Source organism: Oncorhynchus nerka, unplaced genomic scaffold, assembly GCF_034236695.1.
Source record: "Oncorhynchus nerka isolate Pitt River unplaced genomic scaffold, Oner_Uvic_2.0 unplaced_scaffold_1869, whole genome shotgun sequence".
NCBI classification, from domain to species: Eukaryota; Metazoa; Chordata; class Actinopteri; order Salmoniformes; family Salmonidae; genus Oncorhynchus; species Oncorhynchus nerka.
The window spans coordinates 3,942-23,564 of NW_027039452.1; the positions used below are offsets into that span (position 1 = coordinate 3,942).

Below are 19,623 nucleotides of genomic sequence, written 5' to 3' on the forward strand. Positions count from 1 at the left end.
TACACAGTCTACACACTACACAGTCTACACACTACACAGTCTACACACTACACACTACACAGTCTACACACTACAGTCTACACTCTACACACTACACACTACACAGTCTACACACTACACAGTCTACACACTACAGTCTACACTCTACACACTACAGTCTACACACTACACAGTCTACACACTACAGTCTACACTCTACACACTACACAGTCTACACACTACACAGTCTACACACTACACAGTCTACACTCTACACACTACACACTACACAGTCTACACACTACAGTCTACACACTACACAGTCTACACACTACAGTCTACACTCTACACACTACACAGTCTACACACTACACAGTCTACACACTACAGTCTACACACTACACAGTCTACACACTACAGTCTACACTCTACACACTACACAGTCTACACACTACAGTCTACACACTACAGTCAGTCTACACACTACACAGTCTACACACTACAGTCTACACTCTACACACTACACAGTCTACACACTACACAGTCTACACACTACAGTCTACACACTACACAGTCTACACACTACAGTCTACACTCTACACACTACACACTACACAGTCTACACACTACAGTCTACACACTACACAGTCTACACACTACAGTCTACACTCTACACACTGCACAGTCTACACACTACACAGTCTACACACTACAGTCTACACACTACACAGTCTACACACTACACAGTCTACACACTACAGTCTACACACTACAGTCTACACACTACAGTCTACACACTACAGTCTACACACTACACAGTCTACACACTACACAGTCTACACACTACAGTCTACACACTACACAGTCTACACACTACAGTCTACACACTACACAGTCTACACACTACAGTCTACACACTACACACTACACAGTCTACACACTACAGTCTACACACTACACACTACACAGTCTACACACTACACACTCTACACACTACACAGTCTACACACTACAGTCTACACACTACACACTACACAGTCTACACACTACAGTCTACACACTACACAGTCTACACACTACAGTCTACACTCTACACACTACACAGTCTACACACTACACACTACACAGTCTACACAGTCTACACACTACAGTCTACACTCTACACACTACACAGTCTACACACTACACAGTCTACACACTACAGTCTACACACTACACAGTCTACACACTACAGTCTACACACTACACAGTCTACACACTACAGTCTACACTCTACACACTACACAGTCTACACACTACAGTCTACACACTACACACTACACAGTCTACACACTACAGTCTACACTCTACACACTACACAGTCTACACAGTCTACACACTACAGTCTACACTCTACACACTACACAGTCTACACACTACAGTCTACACACTACACAGTCTACACACTACACACTACACAGTCTACACACTACAGTCTACACTCTACACACTACACAGTCTACACACTACACAGTCTACACAGTACAGTCTACACACTACACAGTCTACACACTACAGTCTACACACTACAGTCTACACTCTACACACTACACACTCTACACACTACACAGTCTACACACTACACAGTCTACACAGTACAGTCTACACACTACACACTACACAGTCTACACACTACAGTCTACAGTCTACACACTACAGTCTACAGTCTACACACTACACAGTCTACACACTACACAGTCTACACACTACAGTCTACAGTCTACACTCTACACACTACACAGTCTACACACTACACAGTCTACACACTACACAGTCTACACAGTACAGTCTACACACTACACAGTCTACACACTACACAGTCTACACAGTACACTCTACACACTACACAGTCTACACACTACAGTCTACACTCTACACACTACACAGTCTACACACTACACAGTCTACACTCTACACACTCTACGCTCTACACACACTACACACTACACAGTCTACACACTACACAGTCTACACAGTACACTCTACACACTACACACTACACAGTCTACACACTACACAGTCTACACACTACACAGTCTACACACTACAGTCTACACTCTACACACTACACAGTCTACACACTACACAGTCTACACACTACACAGTCTACACACTACACAGTCTACACACTACACAGTCTACACACTACACAGTCTACACACTACACAGTCTACACAGTACAGTCTACACTCTACACACTACAGTCTACAGTCTACACACTACACAGTCTACACACTACACAGTCTACACACTACACAGTCTACACAGTACAGTCTACACACTACACAGTCTACACACTACAGTCTACAGTCTACACACTACACAGTCTACACACTACACAGTCTACACACTACACACTACACAGTCTACACACTACAGTCTACACACTACACAGTCTACACACTACACAGTCTACACACTACACAGTCTACACACTACACAGTCTACACACTACACAGTCTACACACTACAGTCTACACACTACAGTCTACACACTACACACTCTACGCTCTGAACACTACAGTCTACACACTACAGTCTACACACTACACACTCTACGCTCTGAGTGTTTTCTGTTTGCGTCGCTCTCTGTGTGATACTATATACATTGTGCAGCATAATTTCTGGGACCGTATACGACGCTCTGTTTGCAGAGCCCTTTATAGTTACAGTACAGAAATGACCTCCCAGCTGCATTATGGGTGTTGTAGTGAACTGGGTTACTAAAGGGTCTATGAACGTACAGCTCAGACTGTTGTCATGGTTCAGTGTAAAATATAAGGAGAGGAAATTGTGAAGTGAGTGTCCTCGGATAAAGACATCTTGGTAACTGACCGTTTTGTTGTTGTCCAGAATGCGGCTAAAGCCATTAAGAGTGATTCGAGTAGCAAGGCTCCTGTGGAGGAACCCCCTGCTGCCCCATTAGAGCCTGAGGACCCTACTTCCCCCTCCAGCCACCCCTCCCCGTCCCCTCCTCCTCGGGAGAAACCAGCCAGGAAGAAGGCCTCCAAGCCACCAAAACCTCCAAAGGTCCCCAAACCTCCCAAGGTCCCCAAAGCGAAGGAGGGAGGGAAGAAGAAAGGAAAGAAAGAGAAGGAAGTCCCTGCTCCTCCTCCCCCCCCTCCGTCGAAGCCCTCCAGCCTGGCAGCTCTGGAGTCTCACGCCAAGGACATCCTCAGCAAGATGGACCAGCCCAAGAAAGGAAAGATGGGGGGCAAGGTGAGCTATTAACCTGTTTAACCTGTTTAACCTGACTGGGCCTGTAACAAACACACCCCTATAGGCCTAGATGGACCAGCCCAAGAAGGGTAAGGTGGGGGGGGGGGGGGCAAGGTGAGCTATTAACCTGTTTAACCTGTTTAACCTGACTGGGCCTGTAACAAACACACCCCTATAGGCCTAGATGGACCAACCCAAGAAGGGTAAGGTGGGGGGGGCGGCAAGGTGAGACCATGCAAGCTGACCTGTCCTACTCTACCTCATATCAAATCAAATTGTATTGGTCACATACACACGGTTAGCAGCAGTTACTTATCACCTATATGATGTCATGTCTGTGTTACCTGCTTCCCAGGCGACTAAGAATGTCCTGAGCATGTCGGAAAAGGACACCTGTAAGCAGAACGACCTGGAGAAGTTTGAGATCCGAGAACAGAACAAGAAACAGACGGAAGCCAAGTGGAAATATAAGGTACGCTACAGGACAGTTTGAGTTAGGTCAGATACAGGTTGAGTTAGGTCAGATACAGAACAGGTTGAGTTAGGTCAGATACAGGTTGAGTTAGGTCAGATACAGAACAGGTTGAGTTAGGTCAGATACAGGTTGAGTTAGGTCAGATACAGGTTGAGTTAGGTCAGATACAGAACAGGTTGAGTTGGGTCAGATACAGGTTGAGTTAGGTCAGATACAGGTTGAGTTAGGTCAGATACAGGTTGAGTTAGGTCAGATACAGGTTGAGTTAGGTCAGATACAGGTTGAGTTAGGTCAAATACAGGTTGAGTTAGGTCAGATACAGGACAGGTTGAGTTAGGTCAGATACAGGACAGGTTGAGTTAGGTCAGATACAGGACAGGTTGAGTTAGGTCAGATACAGGACAGGTTGAGTTAGGTCAGATACAGGACAGGTTGAGTTAGGTCAGATACAGGACAGGTTGAGTTAGGTCAGATACAGGTTGAGTTAGGTCAGATACAGGTTGAGTTAGGTCAGATACAGGTTGAGTTAGGTCAGATACAGGTTGAGTTAGGTCAGATACAGGTTGAGTTAGGTCAGATACAGGTTGAGTTAGGTCAGATACAGAACAGGTTGAGTTGGGTCAGATACAGGTTGAGTTAGGTCAGATACAGAACAGGTTGAGTTGGGTCAAATACAGGTTGAGTTAGGTCAGATACAGGTTGAGTTAGGTCAGATACAGGTTGAGTTAGGTCAGATACAGGTTGAGTTAGGTCAGATACAGGTTGAGTTAGGTCAGATACAGGTTGAGTTAGGTCAGATACAGGTTGAGTTAGGTCAGATACAGGTTGAGTTAGGTCAGATACAGGTTGAGTTAGGTCAGATACAGGTTGAGTTAGGTCAGATACAGGTTGAGTTAGGTCAGATACAGGTTGAGTTAGGTCAGATACAGGTTGAGTTAGGTCAGATACAGGTTGAGTTAGGGTCAGATACAGGTTGAGTTAGGGTCAGATACAGGTTGAGTTAGGTCAGATACAGGTTGAGTTAGGTCAGATACAGGTTGAGTTAGGTCAGATACAGGTTGAGTTAGGTCAGATACAGGTTGAGTTAGGTCAGATACAGGTTGAGTTAGGTCAGATACAGGTTGAGTTAGGTCAGATACAGGTTGAGTTAGGTCAGATACAGAACAGGTTGAGTTAGGTCAGATACAGAACAGGTTGAGTTAGGTCAGATACAGAACAGGTTGAGTTAGGTCAGATACAGGTTGAGTTAGGTCAGATACAATACAGGTTGAGTTAGGTCAGATACAGGTTGAGTTAGGTCAGATACAGAACAGGTTGAGTTAGGTCAGATACAGGTTGAGTTAGGTCAGATACAGGTTGAGTTAGGTCAGATACACAACAGGTTGAGTTAGGTCAGATACACAACAGGTTGAGTTAGGTCAGATACAGGTTGAGTTAGGTCAGATACAGGTTGAGTTAGGTCAGATACAGGTTGAGTTAGGTCAGATACAGGTTGAGTTAGGTCAGATACACAACAGGTTGAGTTAGGTCAGATACAGAACAGGTTGAGTTAGGTCAGATACAGGTTGAGTTAGGTCAGATACACAACAGGTTGAGTTAGGTCAGATACACAACAGGTTGAGTTAGGTCAGATACAGGTTGAGTTAGGTCAGATACAGGTTGAGTTAGGTCAGATACAGGTTGAGTTAGGTCAGATACAGGTTGAGTTAGGTCAGATACAGGTTGAGTTAGGTCAGATACAGGTTGAGTTAGGTCAGATACACAACAGGTTGAGTTAGGTCAGATACACAACAGGTTGAGTTAGGTCAGATACACAACAGGTTGAGTTAGGTCAGATACACAACAGGTTGAGTTAGGTCAGATACACAACAGGTTGAGTTAGGTCAGATACAGGTTGAGTTAGGTCAGATACAGGTTGAGTTAGGTCAGATACAGGTTGAGTTAGGTCAGATACAGGTTGAGTTAGGTCAGATACAGGTTGAGTTAGGTCAGATACAGGTTGAGTTAGGTCAGATACAGAACAGGTTGAGTTAGGTCAGATACAGAACAGGTTGAGTTAGGTCAGATACAGGTTGAGTTAGGTCAGATACAGGTTGAGTTAGGTCAGATACAGGTTGAGTTAGGTCAGATACAGAACAGGTTGAGTTAGGTCAGATACAGAACAGGTTGAGTTAGGTCAGATACAGGTTGAGTTAGGTCAGATACAGGTTGAGTTAGGTCAGATACAGGTTGAGTTAGGTCAAATACAGGTTGAGTTAGGTCAGATACAGGTTGAGTTAGGTCAGATACAGGTTGAGTTAGGTCAGATACAGGTTGAGTTAGGTCAGATACAGGTTGAGTTAGGTCAGATACAGGTTGAGTTAGGTCAGATACACAACAGGTTGAGTTAGGTCAGATACACAACAGGTTGAGTTAGGTCAGATACACAACAGGTTGAGTTAGGTCAGATACACAACAGGTTGAGTTAGGTCAGATACACAACAGGTTGAGTTAGGTCAGATACAGGTTGAGTTAGGTCAGATACAGGTTGAGTTAGGTCAGATACAGGTTGAGTTAGGTCAGATACAGGTTGAGTTAGGTCAGATACAGAACAGGTTGAGTTAGGTCAGATACAGAACAGGTTGAGTTAGGTCAGATACAGAACAGGTTGAGTTAGGTCAGATACAGGTTGAGTTAGGTCAGATACAGGACAGGTTGAGTTAGGTCAGATACAGGACAGGTTGAGTTAGGTCAGATACAGGTTGAGTTAGGTCAGATACAGAACAGGTTGAGTTAGGTCAGATACAGAACAGGTTGAGTTAGGTCAGATACAGAACAGGTTGAGTTAGGTCAGATACAGGTTGAGTTAGGTCAGATACACAACAGGTTGAGTTAGGTCAGATACAGGTTGAGTTAGGTCAGATACAGGTTGAGTTAGGTCAGATACAGGTTGAGTTAGGTCAGATACAGGTTGAGTTAGGTCAGATACAGGTTGAGTTAGGTCAGATACACAACAGGTTGAGTTAGGTCAGATACAGGTTGAGTTAGGTCAGATACAGGTTGAGTTAGGTCAGATACACAACAGGTTGAGTTAGGTCAGATACAGGTTGAGTTAGGTCAGATACAGGTTGAGTTAGGTCAGATACAGGTTGAGTTAGGTCAGATACAGAACAGGTTGAGTTAGGTCAGATACAGAACAGGTTGAGTTAGGTCAGATACAGGTTGAGTTAGGTCAGATACAGAACAGGTTGAGTTAGGTCAGATACAGAACAGGTTGAGTTAGGTCAGATACAGAACAGGTTGAGTTAGGTCAGATACAGGTTGAGTTAGGTCAGATACAGGTTGAGTTAGGTCAGATACAGGTTGAGTTAGGTCAGATACAGGTTGAGTTAGGTCAGATACAGGTTGAGTTAGGTCAGATACAGGTTGAGTTAGGTCAGATACAGGTTGAGTTAGGTCAAATACAGGTTGAGTTAGGTCAAATACAGGTTGAGTTAGGTCAGATACAGGTTGAGTTAGGTCAGATACACAACAGGTTGAGTTAGGTCAGATACAGGTTGAGTTAGGTCAGATACAGGTTGAGTTAGGTCAGATACAGGTTGAGTTAGGTCAGATACAGGTTGAGTTAGGTCAAATACAGGTTGAGTTAGGTCAGATACAGGTTGAGTTAGGTCAGATACACAACAGGTTGAGTTAGGTCAGATACAGGTTGAGTTAGGTCAGATACAGGTTGAGTTAGGTCAGATACAGGTTGAGTTAGGTCAAATACAGGTTGAGTTAGGTCAAATACAGGTTGAGTTAGGTCAGATACAGGTTGAGTTAGGTCAGATACAGGTTGAGTTAGGTCAGATACACAACAGATTGAGTTAGGTCAGATACAGGTTGAGTTAGGTCAGATACAGGTTGAGTTAGGTCAGATACAGGTTGAGTTAGGTCAGATACAGGTTGAGTTAGGTCAGATACAGGTTGAGTTAGGTCAGATACAGGTTGAGTTAGGTCAGATACAGGTTGAGTTAGGTCAGATACACAACAGGTTGAGTTAGGTCAGATACACAACAGGTTGAGTTAGGTCAGATACACAACAGGTTGAGTTAGGTCAGATACAGGTTGAGTTAGGTCAGATACACAACAGGTTGAGTTAGGTCAGATACACAACAGGTTGAGTTAGGTCAGATACAGGTTGAGTTAGGTCAGATACAGGTTGAGTTAGGTCAGATACAGAACAGGTTGAGTTAGGTCAGATACAGAACAGGTTGAGTTAGGTCAGATACAGGTTGAGGTAGGTCAGATACAGGTTGAGTTAGGTCAGATACAGGTTGAGTTAGGTCAGATACAGAACAGGTTGAGTTAGGTCAGATACAGAACAGGTTGAGTTAGGTCAGATACAGAACAGGTTGAGTTAGGTCAGATACAGGTTGAGTTAGGTCAGATACAGGTTGAGTTAGGTCAGATACAGGTTGAGTTAGGTCAGATACAGGTTGAGTTAGGTCAGATACAGGTTGAGTTAGGTCAAATACAGGTTGAGTTAGGTCAGATACAGGTTGAGTTAGGTCAGATACACAACAGGTTGAGTTAGGTCAGATACACAACAGGTTGAGTTAGGTCAGATACAGGTTGAGTTAGGTCAGATACAGGTTGAGTTAGGTCAGATACAGGTTGAGTTAGGTCAGATACAGGTTGAGTTAGGTCAGATACAGGTTGAGTTAGGTCAGATACAGGTTGAGTTAGGTCAGATACAGGTTGAGTTAGGTCAGATACAGGTTGAGTTAGGTCAGATACAGGTTGAGTTAGGTCAGATACAGGTTGAGTTAGGTCAGATACAGGTTGAGTTAGGTCAGATACAGGTTGAGTTAGGTCAGATACAGGTTGAGTTAGGTCAGATACAGAACAGGTTGAGTTAGGTCAGATACAGGTTGAGTTAGGTCAGATACAGGTTGAGTTAGGTCAGATACAGGACAGGTTGAGTTAGGTCAGATACAGGTTGAGTTAGGTCAGATACAGGTTGAGTTAGGTCAGATACAGAACAGGTTGAGTTAGGTCAGATACAGAACAGGTTGAGTTAGGTCAGATACAGAACAGGTTGAGTTAGGTCAGATACACAACAGGTTGAGTTAGGTCAGATACACAACAGGTTGAGTTAGGTCAGATACAGGTTGAGTTAGGTCAGATACAGGTTGAGTTAGGTCAGATACAGGTTGAGTTAGGTCAGATACAGGTTGAGTTAGGTCAGATACACAACAGGTTGAGTTAGGTCAGATACACAACAGGTTGAGTTAGGTCAGATACACAACAGGTTGAGTTAGGTCAGATACACAACAGGTTGAGTTAGGTCAGATACAGGTTGAGTTAGGTCAGATACAGGTTGAGTTAGGTCAGATACAGAACAGGTTGAGTTAGGTCAGATACAGGTTGAGTTAGGTCAAATACAGGTTGAGTTAGGTCAGATACAGGTTGAGTTAGGTCAGATACACAACAGGTTGAGTTAGGTCAGATACACAACAGGTTGAGTTAGGTCAGATACAGGTTGAGTTAGGTCAGATACAGGTTGAGTTAGGTCAGATACAGGTTGAGTTAGGTCAGATACAGGTTGAGTTAGGTCAGATACAGGTTGAGTTAGGTCAGATACAGGTTGAGTTAGGTCAGATACAGGTTGAGTTAGGTCAGATACAGGTTGAGTTAGGTCAGATACAGGTTGAGTTAGGTCAGATACAGGTTGAGTTAGGTCAGATACAGGTTGAGTTAGGTCAGATACAGGTTGAGTTAGGTCAGATACAGGTTGAGTTAGGTCAGATACAGAACAGGTTGAGTTAGGTCAGATACAGGTTGAGTTAGGTCAGATACAGGTTGAGTTAGGTCAGATACAGGACAGGTTGAGTTAGGTCAGATACAGGTTGAGTTAGGTCAGATACAGGTTGAGTTAGGTCAGATACAGAACAGGTTGAGTTAGGTCAGATACAGAACAGGTTGAGTTAGGTCAGATACAGAACAGGTTGAGTTAGGTCAGATACACAACAGGTTGAGTTAGGTCAGATACACAACAGGTTGAGTTAGGTCAGATACAGGTTGAGTTAGGTCAGATACAGGTTGAGTTAGGTCAGATACAGGTTGAGTTAGGTCAGATACAGGTTGAGTTAGGTCAGATACACAACAGGTTGAGTTAGGTCAGATACACAACAGGTTGAGTTAGGTCAGATACACAACAGGTTGAGTTAGGTCAGATACACAACAGGTTGAGTTAGGTCAGATACAGGTTGAGTTAGGTCAGATACAGGTTGAGTTAGGTCAGATACAGAACAGGTTGAGTTAGGTCAGATACAGGTTGAGTTAGGTCAGATACAGGTTGAGTTAGGTCAGATACAGGTTGAGTTAGGTCAGATACAGAACAGGTTGAGTTAGGTCAGATACAGGTTGAGTTAGGTCAGATACAGGTTGAGTTAGGTCAGATACAGAACAGGTTGAGTTAGGTCAGATACAGGTTGAGTTAGGTCAGATACAGGTTGAGTTAGGTCAGATACAGGTTGAGTTAGGTCAGATACAGGTTGAGTTAGGTCAGATACAGGTTGAGTTAGGTCAGATACAGGTTGAGTTAGGTCAGATACAGGTTGAGTTAGGTCAGATACACAACAGGTTGAGTTAGGTCAAATACAGGTTGAGTTAGGTCAGATACAGGTTGAGTTAGGTCAGATACAGGTTGAGTTAGGTCAGATACAGGTTGAGTTAGGTCAGATACACAACAGGTTGAGTTAGGTCAGATACACAACAGGTTGAGTTAGGTCAGATACAGGTTGAGTTAGGTCAGATACACAACAGGTTGAGTTAGGTCAGATACAGGTTGAGTTAGGTCAGATACAGGTTGAGTTAGGTCAGATACAGGTTGAGTTAGGTCAGATACAGGTTGAGTTAGGTCAGATACAGGTTGAGTTAGGTCAGATACAGGTTGAGTTAGGTCAGATACAGGTTGAGTTAGGTCAGATACAGGTTGAGTTAGGTCAGATACAGGTTGAGTTAGGTCAGATACACAACAGGTTGAGTTAGGTCAGATACACAACAGGTTGAGTTAGGTCAGATACAGGTTGAGTTAGGTCAGATACAGGTTGAGTTAGGTCAGATACAGGTTGAGTTAGGTCAGATACAGGTTGAGTTAGGTCAGATACAGGTTGAGTTAGGTCAGATACAGGTTGAGTTAGGTCAGATACAGAACAGGTTGAGTTAGGTCAGATACAGAAAAGGGACAGACCAAGACAGATGGTGAACAGAGAGGGGGAGACAGGCCAAGACAGACAGGGGGGAGACAGGCCAAGACAGATGGTGAACAGAGAGGGGGAGACAGGCCAAGACAGACAGGGGGAGACAGGCCAAGACAGATGGTGAACAGAGAGGGGGAGACAGGCCAAGACAGACAGGGGGAGACAGGCCAAGACAGATGGTGAACAGACAGGGGGAGACAGGCCAAGACAGACAGGGGGAGACAGGCCAAGACAGACAGGGGGAGACAGACCAAGACAGATGGTGAACAGAGAGGGGGAGACAGGCCAAGACAGACAGGGGGAGACAGGCCAAGACAGATGGTGAACAGAGAGGGGGAGACAGGCCAAGACAGACAGGGGGAGACAGGCCAAGACAGATGGTGAACAGAGAGGGGAGACAGGCCAAGACAGACAGGGGAGACAGGCCAAGACAGATGGTGAACAGAGAGGGGGAGACAGGCCAAGACAGACAGGGGGAGACAGGCCAAGACAGATGGTGAACAGACAGGGGGAGACAGGCCAAGACAGACAGGGGGAGACAGACCAAGACAGATGGTGAACAGAGAGGGGGAGACAGGCCAAGACAGACAGGGGGAGACAGGCCAAGACAGATGGTGAACAGAGAGGGGGAGACAGGCCAAGACAGACAGGGGGAGACAGGCCAAGACAGATGGTGAACAGAGAGGGGAGACAGGCCAAGACAGACAGGGGAGACAGGCCAAGACAGATGGTGAACAGAGAGGGGGAGACAGGCCAAGACAGACAGGGGGAGACAGGCCAAGACAGACAGGGGGAGACAGACCAAGACAGATGGTGAACAGAGAGGGGAGACAGGCCAAGACAGACAGGGGGAGACAGGCCAAGACAGATGGTGAACAGAGAGGGGGAGACAGACCAAGACAGACAGGGGAGACAGGCCAAGACAGACAGGGGAGACAGGCCAAGACAGATGGTGAACAGAGAGGGGGAGACAGACCAAGACAGACAGGGGGAGACAGACCAAGACAGACATGGGGAGACAGGCCGAGACAGACAGGGGGAGACAGGCCAAGACAGACAGGGGGAGACAGGCCAAGACAGACACGGGGAGACAGGGGGAGACAGGCCAAGACAGACAGGGGGAGACAGGCCAAGACAGACACGGGGAGACAGGGGGAGACAGGCCAAGACAGACAGGGGAGACAGGCCAAGACAGACAGGGGGACAGGCCAAGACAGACAGGGGGAGACAGGCCAAGACAGACAGGGGGAGACAGGCCAAGACAGACAGGGGGAGACGGGCCAAGACAGATGGTGAACAGACAGGGGGAGACAGGCCAAGACAGACAGGCCAAGACGGACAGGGGGAGACAGACCAAGACAGACAGGGGGAGACAGACCAAGACAGACAGGGGGAGTCAGGCCAAGACAGACAGGGAGAGACAGGCCAAGACAGACAGTGAACAGAGAGGGGGAGACAGGGGGAGACAGACAGTGAACAGAGAGGGGGAGACAGGCCAAGACAGACAGTGAACAGAGAGGGGGAGACAGGCCAAGACAGACAGGGGGAGACAGGCCAAGACTGACAGGGGGAGTCAGGCCAAGACAGACAGGGAGAGACAGGCCAAGACAGACAGTGAACAGAGAGGGGAGACAGGCCAAGACAGACAGTGAACAGAGAGGGGGAGACAGGCCAAGACAGACAGGGGGGACAGGCCAAGACAGACAGGGGGGACAGGCCAAGACAGACAGGGGGAGACAGGCCAAGACAGACAGGGAGAGACAGGCCAAGACAGACAGTGAACAGAGAGGGGGAGACAGGCCAAGACAGACAGGGGAGACAGGCCAAGACAGACAGGGGAGACAGGCCAAGACAGACAGGGGGAGACGGGCCAAGACAGACAGGGGGAGACAGGCCAAGACAGACAGGGGGAGACAGGCCAAGACTGACAGGGGAGTCAGGCCAAGACTGACAGGGGGAGTCAGGCCAAGACAGACAGGGAGAGACAGGCCAAGACAGACAGTGAACAGAGAGGGGAGACAGGGGAGACAGGCCAAGACAGACAGTGAACAGAGAGGGGAGACAGGCCAAGACAGACAGGGGGGACAGGCCAAGACAGACAGGGGGAGACAGGCCAAGACAGACAGTGAACAGAGAGGGGAGACAGGCCAAGACAGACAGGGGGAGACAGGCCAAGACAGACAGTGAACAGAGAGGGGGAGACACGCCAAGACAGACAGGGGGAGACGGGCCAAGACAGACAGGGGGAGACGGGCCAAGACAGACAGGGGGAGACGGGCCAAGACAGACAGGGGGAGACGGGCCAAGACAGACAGGGGGAGACGGGCCAAGACAGACAGGGGAGACAGGCCAAGACAGACAGGGGAGACAGGCCAAGACAGACAGGGGGAGACAGGCCAAGACAGACAGGGAGAGACAGGCAGGGGGAGACAGGCAGGGGGAGACAGGCCAAGACAGACAGGGGAGACAGGGGGAGACAGACAGTGAACAGAGAGGGGGAGACAGGGGGAGACAGACCAAGACAGGCGGTGAACAGAGATGTGTGAGTGTGGTGGAGGTACCTGTACCAGACAGGGAGAGAGGGGGAGTGTGGTGGAGGTACCTGTACCAGACAGGGGAGAGGGGAGTGTGGTGGAGGTACCTGTACCAGACAGGGGAGAGGGGGAGTGTGGTGGAGGTACCTGTACCAGACAGGGGAGAGGGGGAGTGTGGTGGAGGTACCTGTACCAGACAGGGAGAGAGGGGGAGTGTGGTGGAGGTACCAGACAGGGGGAGAGGGGGAGTGTGGTGGAGGTACCTGTACCAGACAGGGGAGTGTGGTGGAGGTACCTGTACCAGACAGGGGGAGAGGGGGAGTGTGGTGGAGGTACCTGTACCAGACAGGGGGAGTGTGGTGGAGGTACCTGTACCAGACAGGGGAGAGGGGGAGTGTGGTGGAGGTACCTGTACCAGACAGGGAGAGAGGGGGAGTGTGGTGGAGGTACCGGAGAGGGGGAGTGTGGTGGAGGTACCTGTACCAGACAGGGGGAGTGTGGTGGAGGTACCTGTACCAGACAGGGGGAGAGGGGGAGTGTGGTGGAGGTACCTGTACCAGACAGGGAGAGAGGGGGTGTGGTGGAGGTACCTGTACCAGACAGGGGAGAGGGGGAGTGTGGTGGAGGTACCTGTACCAGACAGGGAGAGAGGGGGAGTGTGGTGGAGGTACCTGTACCAGACAGGGGGAGTGTGGTGGAGGTACCTGTACCAGACAGGGGGAGTGTGGTGGAGGTACCTGTACCAGAGAGGGGGAGTGTGGTGGAGGTACCTGTACCAGACAGGGGGGAGTGTGGTGGAGGTACCTGTACCAGACAGGGGTGAGTGTGGTGGAGGTACCTGTACCAGACAGGGGGAGAGGGGGAGTGTGGTGGAGGTACCTGTACCAGACAGGGGGAGAGGGGGAGTGTGGTGGAGGTACCTGTACCAGACAGGGGGAGAGGGGGAGTGTGGTGGAGGTACCTGTACCAGACAGGGGGAGTGTGGTGGAGGTACCTGTACCAGACAGGGGAGAGGGGGAGTGTGGTGGAGGTACCTGTACCAGACAGGGAGAGAGGGGGGAGTGTGGTGGAGGTACCTGTACCAGACAGGGGGAGAGGGGGAGTGTGGTGGAGGTACCTGTACCAGACAAGGAGAGAGGGGGAGTGTGGTGGAGGTACCTGTACCAGACAGGGAGAGAGGGGGAGTGTGGTGGAGGTACCTGTACCAGACAGGGAGAGAGGGGGAGTGTGGTGGAGGTACCTGTACCAGACAGGGAGAGAGGGGGAGTGTGGTGGAGGTACCTGTACCAGACAGGGAGAGAGGGGAGTGTGGTGGAGGTACCTGTACCAGACAGGGAGAGAGGGGGAGTGTGGTGGAGGTACCTGTACCAGACAGGGAGAGAGGGGTGTGGTGGAGGTACCTGTACCAGACAGGGAGAGAGGGGGAGTGTGGTGGAGGTACCTGTACCAGACAGGGAGAGAGGGGGAGTGTGGTGGAGGTACCAGAAAGGGGGAGAGGGGGAGTGTGGTGGAGGTACCTGTACCAGACAGGGGGAGTGTGGTGGAGGTACCTGTACCAGACAGGGAGAGAGGGGGAGTGTGGTGGAGGTACCAGACAGGGGGAGAGGGGGAGTGTGGTGGAGGTACCTGTACCAGACAGGGGGAGTGTGGTGGAGGTACCTGTACCAGACAGGGAGAGAGGGGGAGTGTGGTGGAGGTACCTGTACCAGACAGGAGAGAGGGGGAGTGTGGTGGAGGTACCTGTACCAGACAGGGAGAGAGGGGGAGTGTGGTGGAGGTACCTGTACCAGACAGGGAGAGAGGGGGAGTGTGGTGGAGGTACCTGTACCAGAGAGGGAGAGAGGGGGAGTGTGGTGGAGGTACCTGTACCAGACAGGGGAGAGGGGGAGTGTGGTGGAGGTACCTGTACCAGACAGGGAGAGAGGGGGAGTGTGGTGGAGGTACCTGTACCAGACAGGGGGAGTGTGGTGGAGGTACCTGTACCAGACAGGGGGAGAGGGGAGTGTGGTGGAGGTACCTGTACCAGACAGGGGGAGTGTGGTGGAGGTACCTGTACCAGACAGGGGGAGTGTGGTGGAGGTACCTGTACCAGACGGGGGAGAGGGGGAGTGTGGTGGAGGTACCTGTACCAGACAGGGAGAGGGGGGAGTGTGGTGGAGGTACCTGTACCAGACAGGGAGAGAGGGGGAGTGTGGTGGAGGTACCTGTACCAGACAGGGAGAGAGGGGAGTGTGGTGGAGGTACCTGTACCAGACAGGGAGAGAGGGGGGAGTGTGGTGGAGGTACCTGTACCAGACAGGGAGAGAGGGGGGAGTGTGGTGGAGGTACCTGTACCAGACAGGGAGAGAGGGGGGAGTGTGGTGGAGGTACCTGTACCAGACAGGGGGAGAGGGGGGAGTGTGGTGGAGGTACCAGACAGGGGGGAGACTGACCAAGGCAGACGGTGAACAGATCGTCAGGTGGAATCAGTGCCAGTGAACAGCAGGAGGGGGGTTCTGAGGCCCAAAGGCCTTTTCCTTTGCATCTGGTCAGCATTTAGTCCCCATAAAGTCAAATATATCACTGTAATGTACTTTATTTTTAGCTTTTTCTTCTTTCGAAATAGCATCAGACCAAACACTCCTCACTCAGCTCCAGGTTGGACGGTGTCCTCAGGTCTCTGCTGTCTCTGTTGGCTAGAGCTCCCTCTGTATAGCGCGGAAACATTTAACCCTCTGCTGTCTGTTGGCTAGAGCTCCCTCCGTATAGCGCGGAAACATTTAACCCTCTGCTGTCTGTTGGCTAGAGCTCCCTCCGTATAGCGCGGAAACATTTAACCCTCTGCTGTCTGTTGGCTAGAGCTCCCTCCGTATAGCGTGGAAACATTTAACCCTCTGCTGTCTCTGTTGGCTAGAGCTCCCTCTGTATAGCGCGGAAACATTTAACCCTCTGCTGTCTCTGTTGGCTAGAGCTCCCTCCGTATAGCGTGGAAACATTTAACCCTCTGCTGTCTGTTGGCTAGAGCTCCCTCCGTATAGCGTGGAAACATTTAACCCTCTGCTGTCTCTGTTGGCTAGAGCTCCCTCCGTATAGCGCGGAAACATTTAACCCTCTGCTGTCTGTTGGCTAGAGCTCCCTCCGTATAGCGCGGAAACATTTAACCCTCTGCTGTCTCTGTTGGCTAGAGCTCCCTCCGTATAGTGTGGAAACATTTAACCCTCTGCTGTCTGTTGGCTAGAGCTCCCTCCGTATAGCGCGGAAACATTTAACCCTCTGCTGTCTGTTGGCTAGAGCTCCCTCCGTATAGCGCGGAAACATTTAACCCTCTGCTGTCTCTGTTGGCTAGAGCTCCCTCCGTTTAACCCTAGAGCGCGGGAAACATTTAACCCTCTGCTGTCTGTTGGCTAGAGCTCCCTCCGTATAGCGCGGAAACATTTAACCCTCTGCTGTCTCTGTTGGCTAGAGCTCCCTCCGTATAGCGGGAAACATTTAACCCTCTGCTGTCTGTTGGCTAGAGCTCCCTCCGTATAGCGCGGAAACATTTAACCCTCTGCTGTCTCTGTTGGCTAGAGCTCCCTCCGTATAGCGTGGAAACATTTAACCCTCTGCTGTCTGTTGGCTAGAGCTCCCTCCGTATAGCGTGGAAACATTTAACCCTCTGCTGTCTGTTGGCTAGAGCTCCCTCCGTATAGCGCGGAAACATTTAACCCTCTGCTGTCTCTGTTGGCTAGAGCTCCCTCCGTATAGCGCGGAAACATTTAACCCTCTGCTGTCTCTGTTGACTAGAGCTCCCTCCGTATAGCGTGGAAACATTTAACCCTCTGCTGTCTGTTGACTAGAGCTCCCTCCGTATAGCGTGAAACATTTAACCCTCTGCTGTCTGTTGACTAGAGCTCCCTCCGTATAGCGTGGAAACATTTAACCCTCTGCTGTCTGTTGGCTAGAGCTCCCTCCGTATAGCGTGGAAACATTTAACCTCTGCTGTCTGTTGGCTAGAGCTCCCTCCGTTTATAGAGCGTGGAAACATTTAACCCTCTGCTGTCTGTTGGCTAGAGCTCCCTCCGTATAGCGTGGAAACATTTAACCCTCTGCTGTCTGTTGGCTAGAGCTCCCTCCGTATAGCGTGGAAACATTTAACCCTCTGCTGTCTGTTGACTAGAGCTCCTCCGTATAGCGTGGAAACATTTAACCCTCTGCTGTCTGTTGGCTAGAGCTCCCTCCGTATAGCGTGGAAACATTTAACCTCTGCTGTCTGTTGGCTAGAGCTCCCTCCGTATAGCGTGGAAACATTTAACCCTCTGCTGTCTGTTGGCTAGAGCTCCCTCCGTATAGCGTGGAAACATTTAACCCTCTGCTGTCTGTTGGCTAGAGCTCCCTCCGTATAGCGTGGAAACATTTAACCCTCTGCTGTCTGTTGGCTAGAGCTCCTCCGTATAGCGTGGAAACATTTAACCCTCTGCTGTCTGTTGGCTAGAGCTCCCTCCGTATAGCGTGGAAACATTTAACCCTCTGCTGTCTCTGTTGGCTAGAGCTCCCTCCGTATAGCGCGGAAACATTTAACCCTCTGCTGTCTGTTGGCTAGAGCTCCCTCCGTATAGCGTGGAAACATTTAACCCTCTGCTGTCTCTGTTGGCTAGAGCTCCCTCCGTATAGCGTGGAAACATTTAACCCTCTGCTGTCTCTGTTGGCTAGAGCTCCCTCCGTATAGCGGAAACATTTAACCCTCTGCTGTCTCTGTTGGCTAGAGCTCCCTCCGTATAGCGTGGAAACATTTAACCCTCTGCTGTCTCTGTTGGCTAGAGCTCCCTCCGTATAGCGCGGAAACATTTAACCCTCTGCTGTCTCTGTTGGCTAGAGCTCCCTCCGTATAGCGTGGAAACATTTAACCCTCTGCTGTCTCTGTTGGCTAGAGCTCCCTCCGTATAGCGGGAAACATTTAACCCTCTGCTGTCTCTGTTGGCTAGAGCTCCCTCCGTATAGCGTGGAAACATTTAACCCTCTGCTGTCTCTGTTGGCTAGAGCTCCCTCCGTATAGCGGAAACATTTAACCCTCTGCTGTCTCTGTTGGCTAGAGCTCCCTCCGTATAGCGTGAAACATTTAACCCTCTGCTGTCTCTGTTGGCTAGAGCTCCCTCCGTATAGCGGGAAACATTTAACCCTCTGCTGTCTGTTGGCTAGAGCTCCCTCCGTATAGCGTGGAAACATTTAACCCTCTGCTGTCTGTTGGCTAGAGCTCCCTCCGTATAGCGCGGAAACATTTAACCCTCTGCTGTCTCTGTTGGCTAGAGCTCCCTCCGTATAGCGTGGAAACATTTAACCCTCTGCTGTCTCTGTTGGCTAGAGCTCCCTCCGTATAGCGCGGAAACATTTAACCCTCTGCTGTCTGTTGGCTAGAGCTCCCTCCGTATAGCGCGGAAACATTTAACCCTCTGCTGTCTCTGTTGGCTAGAGCTCCCTCCGTATAGCGTGGAAACATTTAACCCTCTGCTGTCTGTTGGCTAGAGCTCCCTCCGTATAGCGCGGAAACATTTAACCCTCTGCTGTCTCTGTTGGCTAGAGCTCCCTCCGTATAGCGTGGAAACATTTAACCCTCTGCTGTCTCTGTTGGCTAGAGCTCCCTCCGTATAGCGCGGAAACATTTAACCCTCTGCTGTCTGTTGGCTAGAGCTCCCTCTCCGTATAGCGCGGAAACATTTAACCCTCTGCTGTCTCTGTTGGCTAGAGCTCCCTCCGTATAGCGTGGAAACATTTAACCCTCTGCTGTCTCTGTTGGCTAGAGCTCCCTCCGTATAGCGCGGAAACATTTAACCCTCTGCTGTCTCTGTTGGCTAGAGCTCCCTCCGTATAGCGGAAACATTTAACCCTCTGCTGTCTCTGTTGGCTAGAGCTCCCTCCGTATAGCGCGGAAACATTTAACCCTCTGCTGTCTCTGTTGGCTAGAGCTCCCTCCGTATAGCGTGGAAACATTTAACCCTCTGCTGTCTGTTGGCTAGAGCTCCCTCCGTATAGCGCGGAAACATTTAACCCTCTGCTGTCTGTTGGCTAGAGCTCCCTCCGTATAGCGCGGAAACATTTAACCCTCTGCTGTCTCTGTTGGCTAGAGCTCCCTCCGTATAGCGCGGAAACATTTAACCCTCTGCTGTCTGTTGGCTAGAGCTCCCTCCGTATAGCG

General features: G+C 49.5%; 1 protein-coding gene across 1 annotated transcript in view; it reads left to right on the plus strand.

Moving 5' to 3' along the window:
• Nucleotides 1–2,871: 2,871 nt before the first annotated feature.
• Nucleotides 2,872–19,623, plus strand: part of LOC135567659 (lysine-specific demethylase phf2-like) — a gene marked incomplete at both ends in the record, with an annotated part of 41,562 nt that continues 24,810 nt past the window's right edge. Inside the window, 2 exons of the mRNA XM_065014961.1 lie at nt 2,872–3,237; nt 3,593–3,709. Coding sequence (XP_064871033.1) covers nt 2,872–3,237; nt 3,593–3,709 — 483 coding nt within the window. The remainder of the gene's footprint in view (nt 3,238–3,592; nt 3,710–19,623) is intronic.